General features: G+C 40.6%; 2 protein-coding genes and 1 pseudogene across 15 annotated transcripts in view; 2 read left to right on the top strand and 1 right to left on the bottom strand.

Moving 5' to 3' along the window:
* AP4S1 (adaptor related protein complex 4 subunit sigma 1) overlaps window positions 1–22,574 on the bottom strand; it is an 83,245-nt gene extending 60,671 nt beyond the window's left edge. For 3 of the 10 annotated variants that reach the window (XR_003433605.1, XM_027111024.1, XM_027111023.1), the window contains exon 1: window positions 22,189–22,574. The gene's annotated coding sequence lies outside the window, so the exon portion shown is untranslated. Of the gene's footprint in view, window positions 1–7,641; window positions 7,667–14,207; window positions 14,394–19,891; window positions 20,096–21,226; window positions 21,314–22,188 lie in introns of those variants that run through there. The other 7 variants (XM_027111018.1, XM_027111016.1, XM_027111017.1 and 4 more) reach the window with 7 other exon arrangements.
* Window positions 15,865–16,080, top strand: LOC113622651 (small nuclear ribonucleoprotein G pseudogene; annotated as a pseudogene).
* Window positions 21,558–23,051, top strand: part of STRN3 (striatin 3) — a 114,818-nt gene continuing 113,324 nt past the window's right edge. The window contains exon 1 of one of the 5 annotated variants that reach the window (XM_027111007.1): window positions 21,558–22,061. In XM_027111007.1, coding sequence (XP_026966808.1) covers window positions 21,780–22,061 — 282 coding nt within the window. In that variant the 5' untranslated portion in view covers window positions 21,558–21,779. The remainder of the gene's footprint in view (window positions 22,062–23,051) is intronic. The other 4 variants (XM_027111006.1, XM_027111008.1, XM_027111009.1 and 1 more) reach the window with 4 other exon arrangements.

The following is a 23,051-nucleotide window of genomic DNA, read 5'->3' as shown; positions in this document are numbered from 1 at the left end:
TGTGCTAGTACCATACTGTTCTGATTACTGTAGTTTTATAATATAGTCTGAAGTCAGGAAGTGTGATTCCTCCTGCTCTGTTCTTCTTTCACAAGATTGTTTTGGCAATTCAGGGTCTTTGGTGTTTCCATACAAATTTTAAAATTATTTGTTCTAGTTCTGTGAAAAATACCATTGGTATTTTTTTTAAATTATTTTTAATTTCTTTCTTTTTTTTTTGGCTGCGTTGGGTCTTCGTTGCTGTGCACGGGCTTTCTCTAGTTGCGGCGAGCCCATTGGTATTTTTATAGGGATAGCACTGAATCTGTAGATTGCCTTGGGTAGCATGGTCATTTTAACAATATTGCTTCTTCCAATCTAAGAATACAGTATATCTTTATATCTATTTGTGTCATCTTCAATTTCATTCATCAGTGTCTGATAGTTTTCCAAGTACAGGTCTTTTACCTCTTAGGTAGGTTTATTCCTACGTATTTTATTCTTTTTGATGTGATAAGAACTGGGTCTTCTTTTTTTTTTTTTTGGCCGTGCCACATGGCTTGTGGGATCTTAGTTCCCCGACCAGGGATCGAACCCGCACCCTCAGCAGTGAAAACACGGAGTCCTAACCACTGGACTGCCCGGGAATTTTGATGTGATGATAAATGGGATCGTTTCCTTAATGTCTCCTTCTGATAGTTCATTGTTAGTTTATAGAAATGCAACGGATTTCTGTATATTAGTTTTGTATCATGCATAAATGATACAGCCACTTTGGAAAACAATTTGGCAGTTTCTTAAAACGATAAAGATGAACTTACCATATTATCCAGAGATTCTACTTCTAAATATATACCCCAGAGAAATGAAAACATATGTCCACAAAAATAATTTGTACATGAATGTTCATAAAAGCATTACTCTTAATAGACAAAAAGTAGAAACAAACCAAATGTCCACCAGCTAATGAATGGATTAAAATAAATGGGGTGTATCTACCGACAAGGGAAAACTATTCAACAGCAAATGAGAAGAAAACACTGCCACATGCTACAAAATGGATGAACCTTTAAAACATTGTTAAGTGAAAGAAGCCAGATGCAAAATACTATTGTACAATTCTATTAATACGAAATGCCCAGAAAAGGCTAATCTATTGAGATAGAAAGCATATTAGTAGTTACCTAGGGCCAGGAGAGAAAGGTCTGGGGGAAAACGGGGATGGGTTTCTTTTTAGGATGATGAAAATCTGCAAACACTGCATTTATTAGCATGGTAATATTTGCACAACTTCGTAAAGTTACTAAAATAGTACATGTACATGTATATTATATAAAGTTCAGAGCTACTATAATAAGCATAAAAGGAAGGAATTATACCAAAATGTATTTTGCTTAAATCTGGATGGTAGGATTAGGGGCAATTTTTATTCTCTATCCTTACTTTGCTTTCTTTCCCAAGTTTTAAGAGATGTCTTACTTTTTGTGTTACACACAAAAAAGTTTGTTTAAAAAATGTTGAGCTGGGCTACCCTGGTGGCGCAGTGGTTAAGAATCCACCTGCCAATGCAGGGGACATGGGTCCGAGCCCTGGTCCAGGAAGATCTCACGTGCTGTGGAGCAACTAAGCCCGTGTGCCACAACTACTGAGCCTGCGCTCTAGAGCCCATGCTCCTCAACAAGAGAAGCCACCACAATGAGAAGCCCACACACTACAATTAAGAGTAGCCCCTGCTCGCCACAACTAGAGAAAGCTCGCATGCAGCAACAAAGACCCAACACAGCCAAAAATAAATAAAAATAAATTTATAAAAAAAAATGTTGAGCTGCATTATATAATTTTACAAAATTAGCCAACTGAAAAATAAATGTTTACTTTAATAATGAAGCTATTGTTTCATTTACTGTGGCATTTCTAAATGCCATACTTCTGTAAAATATGTACTCTTTTTCAAAATGGATGTGCTGGACTTCCCTAGTGATGCAGTTGGTTAAGAATCCGCCTGCCAATTCAGGGGACACGGGTTCGATCCCTGGTCTAGGAAGATCCCACATGCCACGAAGCAACTAAGCCTGTGTGCCACAACTACTGAGCCTGTGCTCTAGAGCCCGAGAGCCAAAACTACTGAACCCTTGTGCTGCAACTACTGAAGCCTGCGTGCCTAGAACCTGTGCTCCACAACAAGAGAAGCCACCGCAATGAGAAGCCTGCAACAAAGAGTAGCTACCCCTCACAGCAACTAGAGAAAGCCTGAATACAGCAACGAAGACCCTACACAGCCTAAAAAAAAAAAAAATAAAATAAAATTAAAAAAAAAAAAAAAAAAAAGGATGTGCTGAGAGCATCTAATCAATATGGCCTAACTCAGGAAACATGGAACTAGCAAGTGCTAGATTCTATTTGCCACAGCATGTTGATTCATTCCGTAGGCCTTGAAGTTATTTAGCTATTTCTGAATTTCTCCCTCCTTGAGTGAGAGGAAATAATACTGGTCATTAGCAGATTTTCATCTAATTTGGATCACCTCCCTCAGAGTTTGTAATATGTTATACACTCTTTTTTTATACACTAAAACAGTTTGTTTCTTTGCTTCAAAATTTACTGGAATTCTGAGATAATTCAGTTTTCTCATCTGTCAACTGGGAATAAAGACAGCTACTTCACAGACTTTCTGTCAGGACAAAAAGAGGTGAAGGAAATGCAAAGCACTCAACAGAGTCCCCCTTTTCCCTCCTCATCCTCTTCCCCAGTGTAGTTTGCACATTCTTCCCAATGGATTCTTTCTACTGCAGTTCTAAGACTACTGAAATTTGACTTCAAGAAACCCATTACCACGTGCTTTTCTTTCCATCCATTTTCCTCCCTGCTCCCTGTCTCTCCCTCTCTCTCTAAATCTCTCCTTTATGATTCAGAATACATTTTTTTAGTAGCTTCAGCTGACACTTTTACTTTCTGTTAAATCCCTGGGTCACTCAAGAAATATTTCAACCACATTTGATTAATTTTGAATGTGTGCTATTTTACTTAAATAGTTTTAAAATAATTAAAACATTTAAAAATGTTAAATTCCAAACAAATTAGGATTTGCAGGAATCCTGAAGCTAACAGTTTTGCAGAAAAATTACGAAAGTGCTTTGAGAATAAACCTTAATAGTCTGGTCTACCATTTTCCTAGCAGTATATCTGAAAATTTTCTAATGCTTCATGTGATCCTCAGATCTTGATCTAAAGTCATTTTGGTAAATTGATCAAAAAGTCTCATCAGGACTTCCCTGGTGGCCCAATGGTTAAGACTCTGCACTTCCACTGCAGGGGGAAGAGGTTCGATCCCTGGTCGGGGAACTAAGATCCCGAGTGCCATGAAGTGCAGCCAAAAAAATAGAAAGAAAAGTCTCATCAAATTCTGGTTTAAGATATACAATATAAATCCAAGGGACTTCCCTGGTGGTGCAGTGGATAAGTATCCGCGTGCCAATGCAGGGGACACGGGTTTGATCCCTGGTCTGGGAAGATCCCACATGCTGCAGAGCAACTAAGCCCGTGTGCCACAACTACTGAGCCTGCACTGTAGAGCCCACAAGCCACAACTACTGAAGCCCGAGTGCCACAACTACTGAAGCTCGTGTGCCTAGAGCCCGTGCTCTGCAACAAGAGAAGCCACCACAGTGAGAAGCCTGCACACTGCAAAGTAGGCCCAGCTTGCCACAACTAGAGAAAGCCTGCACGCAGCAACAAAGACCCAATGCAGCCAAAAAAATAAAAATTAAGCCTTTAAAAAAGAAAAATATATATATATATATATATAAATCCAAATAAGAATGGTTATTTGTACACCAACATCATTAATCCTTAGGAAAATGCAAATTAAAACCACAAGATACCATTTCACACCCATTTAAAACACATACATAGGGCTTCCCTGGTGGCACAGTGGTTGAGAATCTGCCTGCTAACGCAGGGGACACGGGTTCGAGCCCTGGTCTAGGAGGATCCCACATGCCGCGGAGCAACTAGGCCCATGAGCCACAAGTACTGAGCCTGCACGTCTGGAGCCTGTGCTCCCCAACAAGAGAGGCCGCAATAGAGAGAGGCCCACACACCACGATGAAGAGTAGCCCCCACTTGCCACAACTAGAGAAAGCCCTCGCACAGAATCGAAGACCCAACACAGCAAAAATAAATAAATTAATTAATAATAAAAAAAAGAAGAATACGGTCTTTGAATGCAGAGAATGTGCTTTAAAAAAACAAAAACACAAACACATACATAATAATAGCAGAGACAAGCTGGAAGTTTTACCAAAACGGATGGATGTTGTATTTTTGGAGATGTTCAAGTATCAGACTTTCTATCTTAAATAGGGCGTGGGGTGGGAGGGGGGTGAACTGAGGAATTCTTAAGGTCTTTACAGCAGTATGATTGAAGCAGGGGAGAAAAGCCATATTTCAAAAACTGAGGATGAGGAGTTTATATACTATAAATAGACCATTACATTGTCTGTCCAAAAGTACTTGTTTTATTTTTATTCATTAGTCATTTATGTGTGTGTGGAGTGGGGGATGGAGGGATTGAGAATAGACTGTCCATTAGTCATTTGCCAAAGAGGTGCTCACTATCAGATCTGGTGGTGGTTGGAGCTGTGCAGTTTAAAGCTACAAAATCTTAAAGGCTGGAGTTCATAGAGTCTGTTCTTATTGTTGTTATCTTACCTTCCACTCTTAGAATAGAAAAGCTGCTTTCAGGTAAGTAACCGGACTCAACCTTCCCTTTACTACACACAACGGAGATAATGACAGGTATCTTTAAAAATAAAAATTTTTCTTCTAAAATTGTATTCTTTTTGGTTTTAATGTCAAGGGTAACTTATTTTGAAATTTAAAATAACATTAAAAAGGGGAACTAAATGTTTACTTTGACAAAACATGGGCATGGGCCATTAGTGAAGAAGCACTTCTGGTGGTAAAGCTTATTCCAAATTGTTTGGTTAATTAGCCATACAAATTAAATATTTGTGCTTAGCACCTAAAACTCTTCATCAAAATTTTGGATTAACAAAGACATCTAATATCTTAATTTTAGAGAAGAGGAAGCAGGGACCAAGAGATCTAGGGGTCTTATGGATGGGCTCCTCCCAGGACTTGCTATTGTGATGTTACAATGTGTCAATAAGAAAGAACTCCAGCAGAGAAGTAGGATTACTATGTATTACTTCCCTTTCCTATAAAATGGAGTATCAAGTTACCTCTCAGATTGAAAATACTTCAAACAAAATGTTTTGGATTTTGATAAATTTAACCCTGTATTTCTTTTTTTCTTTAATATTTTATTTATTTATTTATTTAGGCTGTGCTGAGTCTTAGTTACAGTGGCACAAAGGATCTTTTAGTTGTGGCACGTGGGCTTCTTAGTTGTGGCATGCGAACTCTTAGTTGTGGCATGCATGCGGGATCTAGCTCCCCAACCAGGGATTGAATCCAGGCCCTCTGCACTGGGAGTGCATAGTCTTACCCACTGGAACACCAGGGAAGTCTCAACTCTGTATTTCTTAAATTAGGTTTTGTCAATTCTTGTTGGACATCTGATTTCCAGTGAAAACTGTGAAAGACTACGGAGATAGATTATTCTCATATTTTTTCCCTCTTCCGAAGAGTAGTGATCTTCTAATAGCTTTGCACTAGGACTCAAGTGATAAGCCTGTAAGCACTCTTACAGGGTCAAATACAATGTTACAGATTTTTAAATTCAAATCAAACTAAAGGAGTTGAGAATTAAAATTTGATTTGCTAATGGCTCCTATAGTTTTATGTCAAACAAAGAAGAAACAAACAAACAAACCCCAACTGGGATTCAGAGGTATCTCACTTTATACAAAAGTCTATAGACTTCCCTAGTGGTCCAGTGGTTAAGACTCTGTGCTTCCACTGCAGGTGACACGGGTTTGATCCCTGGTTGGAGAACTAAGATCCCACATGCCATGTGGCCAAAAAAAAAAAAAAAAAAGTCTATAGAAGTATAAAGTCTATAAAAAAGTTGACTATAAATTAAAATGCAATACCCAAATTATGGAAAATGTTTCTATAAAACCATCACTCCATAGTTTACCGACAATTAACTTGTTTCAACATTATATGGTCTTTTACTTTAGTGTTCACACTACCTGGGGGAAAAAATTAGTAACCATGTGGAATTTTTCCCAAAAAATGTGTAAGAAAATACTACTACAGGGGGGTGGAATCAAGATGGTGTACTAGGAGGATGCGGAATTTGCATCTCTTCACAATTAGGGCATCTACCAGGCACCGGTGAGGGACCACAGACACCTAAGAGGATGGGAGGAACCCCCAGCAACCAGGTAGGATGAGGGCCGTGGGGGGAGTGAGGGGGAGGAGAAGTGTTGTCGGGATGGGACTGGCACCTCTGAAGGGCAGCTGGGGGAGGGGAAGGGATCCCACGTCCCAAGGGGAAATTGGGGAACCACTGGGAGGGCAGAGGATCAAAAGGGAGAGTGGCCAGGTTTCCCTGCCCACTTGGGCCCCCAGGAACCTGCTGGTAGCCCAGGCCTGATCCTCTGCCCACCTAAGCACCCTCCAGCTGCGCAGGTCCTGAGGGAGTGGGAGGGTGGGAAGGAGGAGCACAAGTAAAGTCCAGACCTATGGGACTGGCCCCCCTGATGGGGGGGCTGCGGGAGGGGAGGAGTTCCTACACACAGTGGAACCCATCTATGGTTACGGGTCCAGCAGCAACCAGAGTGACCCTGGGGCAGACAGTGTGGGAAGGGTGAAAAGGAACGGAAGAGAACGCTGCCAATGCTTTCCCTGTCCACTTAGGCTCTGGGAACCCTTTTGGGCTCCCAGGCCTAATCCTGCGCCCTCGGAGTCTCCCTCCTGACGTGCAGAGCCCAAGCCCCACCCCTACACCTCCACCCAGGGCACTGCCTCCAAACTCCAGAACTCCACACTCCAGAGGCCCTTGTTTTGACATCTGCCTCTCCCCTTCTGTGCAGGTCCTAAGCAGAGGCCCTGCCCCACGCTTGAACATAACCTGCCTAGGCCACACCCCACGCTCAAACGTCACCACCCCCACCTGCCTAGGTCCCACCCCACCCTAAACCCCGCCCCTGCCTAAGTTCCACCCCCTGCCTAAACTCCGTCCCCATAGCCAAGGCTTTTTTTTTTCTTTTCCTTTTCCTCTTTTAGATTGCGGTTCTGTTTTATCTTGTTGATTCATTGTTATTGATTCTTTTATACTTTTATTTTTCATAATAAATCTTTTATTTTTCTAATTTTATTTTATTCTTTATACTTTGTTATTCTTCTCTCCTTTTGGCTTGTTCCCAACTCTCCTTTTATTTTTTTCTTTTTCTGTTATGGTTGTATTTTACCTTGTTGCAGTTGTTTCAATGATATTTTATTTTTCCTAATATATTTTTATCTTTCTAATTTTATTTTGTTTAAATTCTTTGATATTGTACTGCTCCTTTCTTTCTTCCTTCCTTCCTTTTTTTTTTGCTGTGCCACAAGGCTTGCGGGATCGTGGCTCCCAGGCTGGAGGTCGGGCCCAAGCTCCTGTGGTAGGAACTCCAAGTCCAAACTGCTGGACTAATAGAGAACCTCAAACCCCAGGGAATATCAATCGGAGTGATGACTCCCATAGGTCCTCACCTCAGCACCAAGACCCAGCTCTATCCAACTGCCTGTAAACTCCAGTGCTGCACATCTCAGGCCAAACAACCAGTGAGGCAGGAAAACAGCACCACCCTTAAAAAAAAAAAAAAAAATGAAACGACAAAAAAAAATGTTACAGATAAAGGAGCAAGGTAAAAACCTACAAGACCAAATAAATGAAGACGAGATAGGCAACCTACCTGAAAAATAACTCAGAGTAATGATACTAAAGATGATCCAAAATCTTGGACACAGAATGGAGAAAATACAAGAAACATGTAACAAGGATCTAGAAGAACTACAGAGCAAACAAACAGTGATGAACAACACAATTATTGAAACTGAAAATACCCTAGAAGGAATCAATAACAGAATAACTGAGGCAGAAGAATGGATAAGTGAGCTGGAAGATAAAATGGTAGCAATAACTGCCAGGGAGCAGAAGAAAGAAAAAAGAATGAGAAGAATTGAGGACAGTCTCAGAGACCTCTGGAACAACATTAAACGCACCAACATTCGAATGATAGGGGTCCCAGAAGAAGAAGAGAAAAAGAAAGGGTCTGAAAAATATTTGAAAAGATTATAGTCAAAAACTTCTCTAACATGGGAAAGGAAAATAGTCAATCAAGTCCAGGAAGCACAGAGAGTCCCATACAGGATAAACCCAAGGAGAAACACACCAAGACACATATTAATCAAACTATCAAAAATTAAATACAAAGAAAAAATATTAAAAGCCACAAGGGAAAAGCAACAAATAACATACAAGGTAGTCTCCACAAGGTTAACAGCTGATCTTTCAGCAGAAATTCTGCAAGCCAGAAGGGAGTGGCAGGACATATTTAAACTGATGAAAGGGAAGAGCCTACAACCAAGATTACTCTACCCAGCAAGGATCTCATTTAGATTCGATGGAGAAATTAAAACCTTTACAGATAAGCAAAAGTTAAAAGAATTCAGCACCACCAAACCAGCTTTACAACACATGCTAAAGGAACTTCTCTAGGCAGGAAACACAAGAGAAGGAAAAGACCTACAAAAACAAACCCCCAAAAATTAAGAAAATGGTAATAGGAACATACATATCGATAATTACCTTAAATGTAAATGGATTAAATGCTCCAACCAAAAGACACAGACTGGCTGAATAGATACAAAAACAAAACCCATCTATATGCTGTCTACAAGAGACCCACTTCAGACCAAGGGACACATACAGACTGAAAGTGAGGGGATGGAAAAAGATGTTCCATGCAAATAGAAATCAAAACAACGTTGGAGTAGCAATACTCACATCAGATAAAATAGACTTTAAAATAAAGACTATTTATTACAAGAGATAAAGAAGGACACTACATAAGGATCAAGGGAGAAATTCAAGAAGAAGATATAACAATCATAAATATTTATGCACCCAACATAGGAGCACCTCAGTATATAAGGCAAATGCTAAGAGCCATAAAAGGGGAAATTGACAGTAATACAATAATACTAGGGGACTTTAACACCCCACTTTCACCAGTGGACAGATCATCCAAAATGAAAATAAATAAGGAAACAAAAACTTTAAATGACACATTAAACAAGATGGACTTAATTGATATTTACAGGACATTCCATCCAAAAACAGAATACACTTTCTTCTCACGTGCTCATGGAACATTCTTCAGGATAGACCGTATCTTAGGTCACAAATCAAGCCTTGGTAAATTTAAGAAAATTGAAATTGTATCAAGTATCTCTTCTAACCATAACACTATGGGACTAGATATCAATTACAGGAAAAGAACTAAAAAATACAAACACATAAAGGCTAAGCAATATGCTACTTAATAACCAAGAGATCACTGAAGAAATCAAAGAGGAAATCAAAAAATACCTAGAAACAAATGACAATGAAAAGATGACAACCCAAAACCAATGGGATGCAGCAAAAGCAGTTCTAAGAGGGAAGTTTAAAGCAATACAATCCTACCTCAAGAAACAAGAAAAACCTCAAATAAACAACCTAAACTTACACCTAAAGCAATTAGAGAAAGGAGAACAAAAAAACCCTGAAGTTAGCAGGAGGAAAGAAATAATAAAAATCAGATCAGAAATCAATGAAAAAGAAATGAAGGAAACAATAGCAAAGATCTATAAAATTAAAAGCTGGTTCTTTGAGAAGATAAACCAAATTGATAAACCATCAGCCAGACTCATCAAGAAAAAAAGGGAGAAGACTCAAGTCAATAGAATTATAAATGAAAAAGGAGAAGTAACAACTGACATTGCAGAAATACAAAGGATCATGAGAGATTACTACAAGCAACTCTATGCCAATAAAATGGACAACCCAGAAGAAATGAACAAATTCTTAGAAAAGCACAACCTTCCAAGATGGAACCAGGAAGAAACAAAATATAAACAAGACCAATCACAAGCACTGAAATTGAAACTGTGATTAAAAATCTTCCAACAGGGGCTTCCCTGGTGGCGCAGTGGTTGAGAGTCCACCTGCCGATGCAGGGGATACAGGTTCATGCCCCAATCTGGGAAAATCCCACATGCCATGGAGCTGCTGGGCCCATTAGCCATGGCTGCTGAGCCTGTGCGTCCGGAGCCTGTGCTCTGCAACGGGAGAGGCCACAACAGTGAGAGGCCTGCGTACCACAAAAAAAAAAAAAGAACTTCCAACAAACAAAAGCCCAGGACCAGGAGGCTTCACAGGTGAATTCTATCACACATTTACAGAAGAGCTAACACCTATCCTTTTCAAAGTCTTCCAAAATATAGCAGAGGAGGAACACTCCCAAACTCATTCTATGAAGCCACAATCACTCTGATACCAAGACCAGGCAAAGATGTCACAAAAAAGAAAACTGCAGGCCAATATCTCTGATGAACATAGATGCAAAAATCCTCAACAAAATACTAGCAAACAGAATCCAACAGCACATTAAAAGGATCATACACCATGATCAAGTGGGGTTTATCCCAGGAATGCAAGGATTCTTCAGTATATGCAAATCAATCAATGTGATACAGCATATTAACAAATTGAAGGAGAAAAACCATATGATAGTCTCAATAGATGCAGAAAAAGCTTTTGACAAAATCAACATCCATTTATGATAAAAACTCTCCAGAAAGTAGGCATAGAGGGAACCTGCCTCAACATAATAAAGTCCATATATGACAAACCCACAGCCAACATCATTCTCAATGGTGAAAAACTGAAACCATTTCCACTAAGATCAGGAACAAGACAAGGTTGCCCACTCTCACCACTATTATTCAACATAGATTTGGAAGTTTTAGCCACAGCAATCAGAGAAGAAAAAGAAATAAAAGGAATACAAATCGGAAAAGAAGAAGTAAAACTGTCACTGTTTGCAGATGACATGATACTATACATAGAGAATCCTAAAGATGCTACCAGAAAACACCTAGAGCTAATCAATGAATTTGGTAGAGTAGCAGCAGGATACAAAATTAACGCAGAGAAATCTCTTGCATTCCTATACACTAATGATGAAAAATCTGAAAAAGAAATTAAGGAAACACTGCCATTTACCACTGAAACAAAAAGAATAAAATATCTAGGAATAAACCTACCTAAGGAGACAAAGACCTGTATGCAGAAAACTGTAAGACACTGATGAAAGAAATTAAAGATGATAGAAACAGATGGAGTGATATACCATGCTCTTGGATTGGAAGAACAAACATTGTGAAAATGACTATACTACCCAAAGCAATCTACAGATTCTGTGCAATCCCTATCAAACGCCAATGGCATTTTTCACAGAACTAGAACAAAAAATTTCACAATTTGTATGGAAACACAAAAGACCCCAAATAGCCAAAGCAATCTTGAGAAAGAAAAACAGAGCTGGAGGAATCAGGCTCCCAGACTTCAGACTATACTACAAAGCTACAGTAATCAAGACAGTATGGTACTGGCACAAAATCAGAAATATAGATCAATGGAACAGGATAGAAGGCCCAGAGATAAAACCACACACACGGTCACTTTATCTTTGATAAAGGAGGCAAGCGTATACAATGGAGAAAAGACAGCCTCTTCAATAAGTGGTGCTGGGAAAACTGGACAGCTACATGTAAAAGAATGAAATAAGAACATTCCCTAACACCATACACAAAAGTAAACTCAAAATGGATTGAAGACCTAAATGTAAGGCCAGACACCATAAAACTCTTAGAGAAAACCATAGGCAGAATACTCTATGACATAAATCACAGCAAGATCCTTTTTGACCCACCTCCTAGAGAAATGGAAATAAAAACAAAAATAAACAAATGGAACCTAATGAAACTTAAAAACTTTTGCACAGCATAGGAAACCATAAACAAGATGAAAAGACAACCCTCAGAATGGGAGAAAATATTTGCAAAGGAAGCAACTGACAAAGGATTAATCTCCAAAATATACAAGCAGCTCATGCAGCTCAATATCAAAAAAAAAAAACAACCCAATCCAAAAATGGGCAGAAGACCTAAATAGACATTTCTCCAAAGAACATATACAGATTGCCAGCAAACACATGAAAGGATGCTCAACGTCACTAATTATTAGAGAAATGCATATCAAAACTACAATGAGGTATCACCTCACACCAGTCAGAATGGTCATCATCAAAAAATCTACAAACGATAAATGCTGGAGAGGGTTTGGAGAAAAGGGAACCTTCTTGCCCTGTTGGTGGGAATGTAAATTGATACAGCCACTATGGAGAACAGTGTGGAGGTTCCTTAGAAAACTAAAAATAGAACTACCAGATGACCCAGCAATCCCACTACTGGGCATATACCCTGAGAAAACCATAATTCAAAAAGAGTCATGTACCACAATGTTCATTGCAGCACTATTTACAATAGCCAGGACATGGAAGCAACCTAAGTGTCCACTGACAGATGAATGGATAAAGAATATGTAGCACATATATACAATGGAATATTACTCAGCCATAAAAAGAAACAAAGCAGTTATTTGTAGTGAGGTGGATGGACCTAGAGTCTGTCATACAGACTGAAGTAAGTCAGAAAGAGAAAAACAAATACAATATGCTAACACATATATATGGAATCTAAAAAAAAAAAATGGTTCTGATGAACCTAGGGGCAGGACAGGAATAAAGACACAGACGTAGAGAATGGACTTGAGGAGATGGGGAGGGGGAAGGGGAAGCTGGGATGAAGTGAGAGAGTAGCACTGACATATATACAGTACCAAATATAAAACAGATAGCTAGTGGGAAGCAGCTGCATAGCACATGGAAATCAGCTTGATGCTTTGCAACCACGTAGAGGCGTGGGATAAGGAAGGTGGGAGGGAGATGCAAGATGGAGGGGATATGGGGATATGCGTTATGCATATAGCTGATTCACTTTGTTATACAGCAGAAACTAACACAAGACTGTAAAGCAATTATAATTATACTCCAATAAAGATGTTAAAAAAAAAGAAAAGAATACTGTAAAACTACAGTTATATATTGAAATTATTATTTAAGATCTTCCTAATTAAATGAAGCATGTCTTGAGTTAAAATGAAGCAGTATTAAAAGCTACATTAACATTTTTCAGTCCTGAAGAGATCACTTAGAAAATTATGGCTCCATTTTGCAGATCATTACTTTAAAAGAAACAGTGAAACACAAAAATTACTGTATTAAACCTTAATTTGAGGAGCAGTTTACTCAACCAACAGGATCTATCTTTTTTGTTAGTTACATGGCCACAACTGACTCTAATTCAAATGAGTAATTAACGCTCCTGATATTTGATGGTGGTCATGAAAGAATCCGCTGCTGTAACCTGAGAGGCATTATTCAGCCTTTGTGATAAGATGTCCTAATAACCCAACAAAACAACTCTTGAAGAGAGATAATAACAATAGAAAACACACAGTGCTTACCAAACAGCCAGGCGCTGCTGTTTCCAACGCTTTACCTACACTCATTCAATCCCCATAATAGCTTTATGAGTTAGAGACTGTTTTTATCTCCACTTCACAGATATGAAAACTTAGTCACTTGCCAAAGGTCACCAAGTAAAAAGGCAGAGGAAGGACTCAATCATGTTAGCCAGGCTCCAGTGTCTGTGCTCTCACCCACTGCTCTTTACCTCCAGGTTTGCCTCAAGACTCCAGTAATTCAGTGACGGCTGTAATATGACCATGGACGTACAATTTCACTCTCCATTCACTAGAGTAAATCTAGGTCTACCCAGTTTGTACCCTCTGTTCAGAAGCTTTCACTGGCTAATGGCTATATGTGCATATTTTGGCAGGTTTAATCTTGACCCCAGAGTGTATCACAAAAGGTACAATTCTAACAGACTATTTGCTTTCAGTTGATCTCAACAGGGAGCCTAAAGCCCAAGAAGTGGCTTAATCAGATAATGTGAAACTTTAGGACAGAAAAGCTCATACTACTGCATTTATTACAGTGTGTTTAACATTTGTAATCAGACCTAAACTTCCAAAATTCTTATGTCTGACTCGCTCTCTTAGCGAGTTCAGCTAATCTCCCTTTCTACTTCCAATAGATAAAACATACCCAGCAAATGCTGTCCAAGGCAAGTTTTCAGACACGTATCTGAATTTAGTATCATTCTTGTTCCGATCAGGTGTCAGGGTAAACACAGAGCCTTTCAGGTGGACTGCTTGGCTGCCCTTTGCCCAGGAGCACTTTTTGCTTTACTGAATTTCACAGTAAAGTACAGCAACATGTTACAGCTCCTGGCTGAAAATGTAAATAGGAGAGTAAAGTTGTCAGACAAGAGCCTGCCCAGCTGTTCCCAGAGGATATTATTCATACTTAAATTTACACTCACTTATATCTCACATCTCTGAATAGCAAAAATGTCACAATTATTTTAGCAGTGATCAAATAAGTTATTTCAATAGCAGGGCTCTAATAAATAAATTTAGGTTAACTAGCAGGCAATTTAAACCTTAAAACGCCAAGAGTGCAGAGAAGCAAGGGAGTGGTGTTAGTAGCAGAGCAGTTTTGGAAGTTCCCGGGATTCCCTTACAAAAAACAGTGAGAGCCACGAGGATGGAAAAAAAGAAAAAACTATACAGTAACATCTTTACCAAAAACCAAGGGAAAAACATCCCCTGGAACTCCAGAACACTAACTACCCTTAGCAACTAGAAAGGGGGAACCACACCTGTGCCAGCAGAAGTGGAGGTTTGAAAATGTGGTCCTGTAAGGGTCAAAAGAGCCAAGGAACCCAGAAATCACCAAGTCATCATCCAAAGGAAGGGCGCCTCACCCCCCTCCTTGACATGGGAACCCCAGGAGGGAATCTAGGTACTACACTGAGAACTGGGAGGAGATCTGGCAGGATCTCTTTTGCCAATGAGTGCAAGGAAAGGTCCCAATCAGGACCCCGAAGGCTCAGCAACATCCAGTGGAAGCTCTTTAATAGAAAGACAGACTCCGCACTGAGCAGAAACTGTTGAGAGTAGAGCACGATATATGTGTTAAAAGACAGCTAGCTAGCTAGCTAAGGCTGACAATAGCTAGATCAGGCTGATCAAGTTTAGTACATCACAGTACTAAAACTGAGACAACTAGACATTATGTGCTGCCTGGTGTGATGCAATAGAAAGTACATTGCATCCCCAATGTAGAAATATTTTTACCAAAAAAAATTAAAACCTGAATCAAACCTAGCCTCTAGATCTAACTCCTAGTTTACAGACAATACGGAGGAGAAAGGAATATGCTAAATAATACAATAAAAATGCAACCAGCCAAATGTGGGAAATTCTGCAGGATAAATAACCTCACCTCTTCAACAAATAAATGGCATGACGATGTGGGGGTGAGGGGGGAGACAAATAAAAAAAGACCTAAAGATACAGCAAATAAAGGAAATATATAGATTTTGTTTGGATCCTGATTTGAAATCACCAACTCTTAAAAAAAATTTTTTTTAGATAATTGGGGAAAATTGACGATGGACTAGGGATTATACTGTATAATGGAATTACCACTAATTTTATTGGTGTGATAATGGTATTGTGGTATGTTGAAAATAAAAAGGTCCTAATCTGTTAGATACCTAGAGAAGTATATACCAACGAAATAATATGATGTCTGGGATTTACTTTAAATTATTCTGAGAGCCGGCCATGGAAGTGTGAGGAAGGCCACGAATTCCATTTCAAGGTATCTTTGAGCTTGTTGAGTAGACGCCATAAGCAAGGCTCACCCTCCTGAGTTGAAACATGTATGGACAAGAAGTTATCACTGAAATCAAATGGTGGTGGACATGTCCAAGGAATCTTTGGGGACTTGACTCCTTTATGAATCTTTCAATAGATGAATGTGCAGAGACAGCAATTGGTGGGTGACAGAACAATACTGGAATGGCAGTATAAGGGAAAATAGTATCATCATGTTAGAAGCCTTGGAATGAGTATAAACAAAGGTTGTGTTCATCAAAGATATCAATTGCTTCCTCATGTCCCATCTCCAAAGGGCCTGTTTTACTATCATATAAAAAATTGAGCAGTATACATTTTCACATTAAACTTTCTTGTTAAACTTTTTTAATAGTCAAAAAAAATTCCTCACACAGAAAAAATGGGGAATAGATGAAATAAGAATGGCAAAATCTTGATAACTGTTGAAAATGGCAATTCATTAGACTTTTTTTTCCTACTTTTGAATGACTGAAATCCAAAATAAAGTTAAATAAAAATGTCTACAAGAGGGAAGACATATGGGAACATATGTTTATGTATGACTGATTCACTTTGTTATAAAGCAGAAACTAACACACCATTGTAAAGCAAGTATACCCCAATAAAGATGTTAAAAAAAAAAAAATGTCTAGGGACTTCCCTGGTGGTCCACTGGTTAAGACTTGGAGCTTCTACTGCAGGGGGCATGGGTTCAATCCCTGGTCGGGGAACTGAGATACCACATGCTGTGCGGCCAAAAATAAAAAGTCTTATGCACAATATGATTTACAACATCCGATTACTATATTGAAGCTATAATACAAAAGGAGCAATAGGAGGTATTTTAAAATGCTCTAATTCTTTAATCTTTTTTTGTAGGGTAATTGTCAGGTACTTTAGGTTGGTCTATTAATAGACAAAACTAAAGGTTACCGTCTTTAAAAATGTTATCATAGAAAAATAAGGTTTTGTGAATTTTTGCCAAATTTAAAACATTTTCCAAAGGAAACTGTCTTTAGCAGAGATTTCCCAGGCAAGATGTCCATGTCTGGTACCATTCTTCTGAACATTCTCCCCTGCTGCTCCAACAGGAGACAAACCACATTTCCAAGATTGTTAAATTATTACCTAGGAAACTTTTGGCAATTTCCCATTCAGTCACATTTTCCAGTCATTTGGTTCTCATGTTTATAGAGCTGGTTGTTCACTTTTACCCAATGTTCAGGAGGGACTTGGCTCCAGGCAATCCTTTTTTCTTTTTTCCCTTTCAATTTTGACATCTCTATGAGTTAGCTATTATACAGTATTATCACAGCCTATTGCTTTCTGAATCATATTACCCAGGAGACAATTCAGGAATGAACTTGGACTAGAATTTTATATAGCATGCACAGTTTCCTGAAGGTCTTGGTGCCTATTTTTCTGTAATCTGTGAAGGTCCTATTCCTTTTCTTTTCCACACAATACACTATTTGAATAGTTCAGGTATCCTGCATATATTTCTATACTTTTCTTAGCCACAAGCAACTGCTTTAATGAAAAGTAGATACCTGATCTTATTATGCTGGTTAAACCACAGTGCAGGTCAAAGCTGCCTCCTTTTCTGTTCCATCTCCATTATACACTTTGCTCGTTTGGTTTTTGAACACATGCCAACTCTTCTCAAAGATATTTCTCTGGGCTCTAATATTCATTTGTTTTCTATATTTATAAATGTAAACACTATGTAGTTTCCCCAAGTGACTGAATCACCCTGAAACTACCTAAAAAATGATTTCAAAAGTGCAAATGATTTGGGAGCCAGAGGTAGTAATATTAAATCCATTGACAGGACAGAAGGAGGCAGAATTGTAAAGGGAGACTTTATTTCTTATTTCCAAATAAACATGTATACTCACTGATATAAGAGTAGGAATACTTCCTATTCTACTAAGGGCTGCGGAAGTTACCCAGAACTCTTATCTCAGCTTTCTCTCTTCATAGAGATAAGAATACTTGTCACAATCTTTTCAGATGATGGAAAAAGATGACTAGATCAGTGATTATGAACCAGTCTGAGCTCTTTGTTAGTAGGATGACTGTACAATGGAATTACCATTAATTTTATAGGTGTGATAATGGTATAGTGGTATGTTAAAGAAAAAATCTGTTAAAGATGCCTAGAAGTATGTACCAATGAAATAATATGATGTCTGGGAAGGAATTCACATAGTTCTCAAAGTCAGGGTCAAAACACTTTGTACATCAGGTATTGCAGTAACTGGGAAGAAGGCATCTGAGTGTTAACCACTTTGATGTATTTAAAAGACTAGAATTCCTTAACATACTTTTGTTGATATAATATATGCACATGAAATGTGACAAGTCTCTTTTTGGTCAGGTAGAATAAAAACACAGGTGTCTAAGATTAGCTAATGGGGAAAAAAAAACCTTAAAATTCTAAACTGATTAAAGATATAAATAGGCAGGCATCGAAACTGAGAGAATCAATGGGAGTGGAGGAGAAATGAACAAGATTGATGAAAGGACAGAACAAACAAGAAGTTTCAAAGGTTGATGCTGAAAAGAGGAAATGACTCAGTCACAGTTTAGGAAGGGAATTCCAGTTAGGTGAGTTGTATGTGAGCCTGGGAAAGCTCATTACCTACAGAGAACAAGATTCTAGGAGCTCACTGCAGACTGTCCTTGGAGTCATGTACACAAAGCACAACATCAATACTGTAAAAAATAATCTCCCAATAGAGGAGAAAATTTTGGTGTCTTTTACTATTAGTGCTCATGACAGTTCTGGTCATTGAACCTCAAGAGATAATTGGTACAATGGTAGCAAAAACTGGTAAAAAAAAAGACTGAGGTGAAGGAAAAATATTCATATTAGTCTAGTATGAATTTAAGTTATTCATCAAACATTTATTGGGGATTTCACTGTCCCAGGCACTGGGGGTACAGTTTTCAACAAGAGGGCATAGGTCCTGCCCCTCTAGGAGGCTACAATCCTGCAGATAAATGACTATGATCTGGGAAGAATATGGTTTAGGATTGCACTGTTGACATTTATAAAACCATGGACAAAGTGAATCCAGACATGTTCAACTGGAATTCTTCAAATAGGGAGTGTAAGAGACAGATCTGGATAAGACTTTGAGGAAGTAAGGGTGCTTGGTGCTAAGTAATTTGCCTAAAACTAGACTGGAAAGTCTGTGAAGGCAGAGATTATATCTGTTTGATTCACAGTGGTTCACCAGCAACTAACAGAGCATCTGAAAAATAGTAGCCAATCCAGAAATTTAAAAAAAAAAAGTAAATAAGTGAAGCAAATATTTGCAGTACCTGTTATGTGACTGTCTTGCTTTCATAGTGTTTAGTATGACTGTCACCGAGTACATATATAGACAATTTAAATACAATGTAATAAGTATTAGGAGTTAAGCATGGGATACTATTAGGATACTATACTAAATAATTCACGGATCTGGAAAGCTTCTTGGAGGAAGAAATACTTGAGATGAGTTTTGAAGGAAGAAGGGAAGCAAAGCCAGTTGGATACAGCATGTATTAAATTCTTGTGGAATGAAACAGCATTACACATTTGAGGAACCCAAAATGGTGCTGCAGATTAGCTGGAGAGAATGGGATACCATGATGGTGTGATGGTAAATTAGGCAATAAGGACTTTTATATACTATGCTAAAATTTGGGCTTTATTGTAAGTCTGGTGATCATTAATATATTTTAAGCAGGGAATGATAGGATCAGATCTGACTTCTGAAGATCACTCAGGCATCCGTGGTAGTGGAAGGCGGGGGAACAGTAAAGGTGGGAAGGTTTAAATTAAGACATGCATGAAGATATGGAATAGATATAAAAGGTATTACTGAGAAAGGGATTGGATGAGGGGACCAAGTGAAGGAAAGGTACTAGAATGACTGCCAGGCCTCAGGTTTGAATGTGGTGCCACTTAATATGATAGGTAATAGAAGAGCAGAGTTTGGTTTTTTTTGAAGGTGAGTGGGGAGGAAAAAGGATTATAAATCCAGTCTTTACTTGAACTTGACGTACCAGCAGGAAATATTAGTGGGTATGCTCCTCTTCTTTTGATGCCAACGTAAGGGAGATCAGTCACACCTTCTCACAAATTTTTCTTGATGTATATGGGTCTTGAGGCAGTACAGAATTTTTGAACTTTTTACGTGCTCTGAGGCCCCTCGCAAATGAACAAGATTGAATGAGCTGGTTGTATGTTGGTTGCTATGAAATGGAGAAATAGTTCTTAATAATTCTGCGACCTCAGACGTCATTTCATATGTAAATTAAACATGGCAGCATGGGTAACAAGTCCAATCCGCTCTCCGTTAAACTATAATAACAGTAAAGCAGACATGATAAAATAAGATGTACTACTTTATCTCTTGGAAATTACACCGAGTGGTCGTGTATATTCCATAGTGAAAATTTTATTGGTAGTAGAGAAGCGAAAAATTTGAATGCAATAAATGTTATATGCGATTTTCCTGCATAGCTGTAATTAATGAATCTTTTTTCCTTATTGTTGTTAAATATCATTTTTGTCCTATTTTTTGACCAAATGGTTATTAGCTACATTAACTTTTAGAAACTTACTAGTTCATTAAGGATGTTTCCGTGCAACCTAAATACATAAACACACACACTACGGTACTTAAAAGATTAACCTTGTCTTTTATGTGTATATTACATTCACTAAAACAACCCAGGAAAACATTTTTAGCCGTTCATCTAGGGTTTTAAATTGTCTTCACAATGCTCTTATTTTCTATTTCCATCAAAAGATTCTGCTATGAATGACAATATTTGTGAGCTCATTCACTTCTAAAATATCAAATTGTTAGTTTAACCAGTCCCCTCCAGTTTTCTTTCTCCCTCTGCCCACTATCAAGATCTAAAGATTTTCACCTTCTCTTCTCCCCCCAAAAAATGAAAACAATCGCTACTGCTCCCCTGTCAAACTCCCCAAACACAACCCACCCCAGAATAGGAAAGACGGGAGGCAAAGCTGTACAAGTTGCAACGCGCGACAGGGAGCACAGAATTGGGAGCAAAGCCCAGAGACAGAGAATCAGTCTCCACGTCCGGGACGATCTGGGCTCTTTGCCAAAAGAGAACGTCCCCAAAGCCCCGGGAACTGCCTGGTGCTAGGAAACCAGAGAAAGAGAGAGTGACAGGCAGAGAAAGAGGCCCGACCCTCTGGGACTGCCTAAAAACACGCAAGGAATGCAAAAGAAACGTCAGGAATCCGGGACCGGCTGCGGCCGGCCAGAGCGACCAACCAGGTTAAAACCCAGCTCCAAAGGCAAGCGCGCCGCTGAGACCTTTGGGTAGGGAACGGCGCTGGGGACTGACTGAGAGAGGGATACGGATTCCTGGGAAGGCAGAGACCAACTCTCTTCCAAAGATTGGATTCGATTGGATTCGTCCGGACTCCACCGCCAGAATCCCGCAGCGAGCCTGCGGGGCGGGCCTAGGGGCGGGGCCGAATCTCCTTCCCCGCCTCTAACGGCAAGCCGACTGCGTCCTCAGTACGCCTGCGTAGGGTGAGGCCGGACTCTATTTGGCTAGTAGGCGAGCGGCGGCAGTGGCGTTCTCTACCCGGCATGCTGCGCGGGAGCGGCGACCCTACGTCTCTCTCCTTCCCAACCCTGCCCCCCTTCCCCCTCCCGCCGCGGCCCCCCCTTCCCCTAAAGTGAGTGAGTGAAACTGGCAGATGGAGGAGGGACTGTAATGGCGGCGGCCGGCAGCTCCCTGCTCTGACCTACGGCAGGCATTCAGCAACAACCCCCTCCCCGCCCCTCTCCCAGCCGGCCTCCGCCCCGCCGCCAGCGCGGGGCCACCCTCCCCGGCCCTTCCCCCAGCGGTCGGCGTCTCGCCCTGCGCCCCGGCCGGGGCCCCACACACAATGGACGAGCTCGCCGGAGGTGGTGGTGGCGGCCCCGGGATGGCGGCCCCTCCACGGCAGCAGCAGGGACCTGGGGGGAACATGAGCCTTTCGCCCGGGGGGAATGGAGCGGCGGGCGGTGGGGGTGCTCCGACCGCCGAGGGAGCGGGTCCCGCGGCAGGCCCAGAGCTGTCCCGGCCGCAGCAGTACACTATCCCAGGGATCCTGCACTACATCCAGCACGAGTGGGCTCGGTTCGAGATGGAGCGGGCGCACTGGGAGGTGGAGCGGGCCGAACTGCAGGTACCTCGCTGGGGTCGGTGTGCGGGACGGCTGCGGCGGCGGGGTTCCCGACCGGGGGGTGGGGGGGGTGGGGCCGGGACTCCCCTCAGTTGGAGCTCGAGGCCTTGGGAGGCCGAGAGAAACCTACCTGTGCGGCTCGAGGGGGCGATGGTCCTGGCGACGGCTCTTCCTCTAGCCCCCCTCCCCCCTTCCCGCAGAAGCTTGTTACCCAGCCCTCACTAGCTGCGCGGTGCGGGCTTCCTTCGGGCAGCCATTTTGGCTTTTAGTATGGCGTCTGCGGGGGCTCCTCCGGAGGCGGCCTGCGCGGGTCTCCGGGGCTTGGGGCCGAGTTCCTCTCTGTGGGAGAGAGTCCGGCGAGGGGCTGTTGGGCACTGAGCTTGCTCTTGTTTGTGCCTCTTGAGATGGAGAACCGGAGGAGAGGGATTGGGACGGGCATTTACCACCTTTACCCGGATCACCCCCCTTTTCCGATTTGGCATGTCTGCCCCCCTCCCCCGGAGTTGATAACCCTTACTCCTTGACAGCCACGCTTCTTTCCAGGGCTGCTACCGAGCACAATGGCTTGCGGCTGACCTGTGAAGTTTTCATTTCCTACCGCCAACTTTAAGTACCTTCTTACCTGGGATGCTGCCTTATTCACTTAGATTCCTTTGAGTTCTTAGTGATTGACTCATCAACGCTTCTCTGTACTGAATTTTTCTTTTTAGAATACCCTTCGCCGTTCTCCATCCCCTTCTTTACACATAAAAAGCCAAACCAGAATATCTGTGCCGTCTTTATGAAGATTTAATATTAACTTGGAGTAAAGCGTACTTGTCTCACGTTACCAACTCACGCAGGGGAAGCAAAGTTAAATATCCTCAGGATCCTTCATAATTGAGCCGGACTCAGTCTTAAGGTGAAACTTTGATAGGTTGGTTTACCTAACTTTTGGAAGATTGTTGGTGTTTTAAGGACTTATGTCTTGTATTTCAGAAGGACTACATCTTT

The sequence above is a fragment of the Aethalodelphis obliquidens genome, unplaced genomic scaffold (genome assembly GCF_003676395.1).
Source record: "Aethalodelphis obliquidens isolate GAN/ISIS:26980383/991018 unplaced genomic scaffold, ASM367639v1 scaffold10, whole genome shotgun sequence".
In the NCBI taxonomy this organism is placed as follows: domain Eukaryota; kingdom Metazoa; phylum Chordata; class Mammalia; order Artiodactyla; family Delphinidae; genus Aethalodelphis; species Aethalodelphis obliquidens.
Note: the sequence above shows the minus strand (reverse complement) of the source record. Positions and strands in the feature narration are given on the sequence as shown.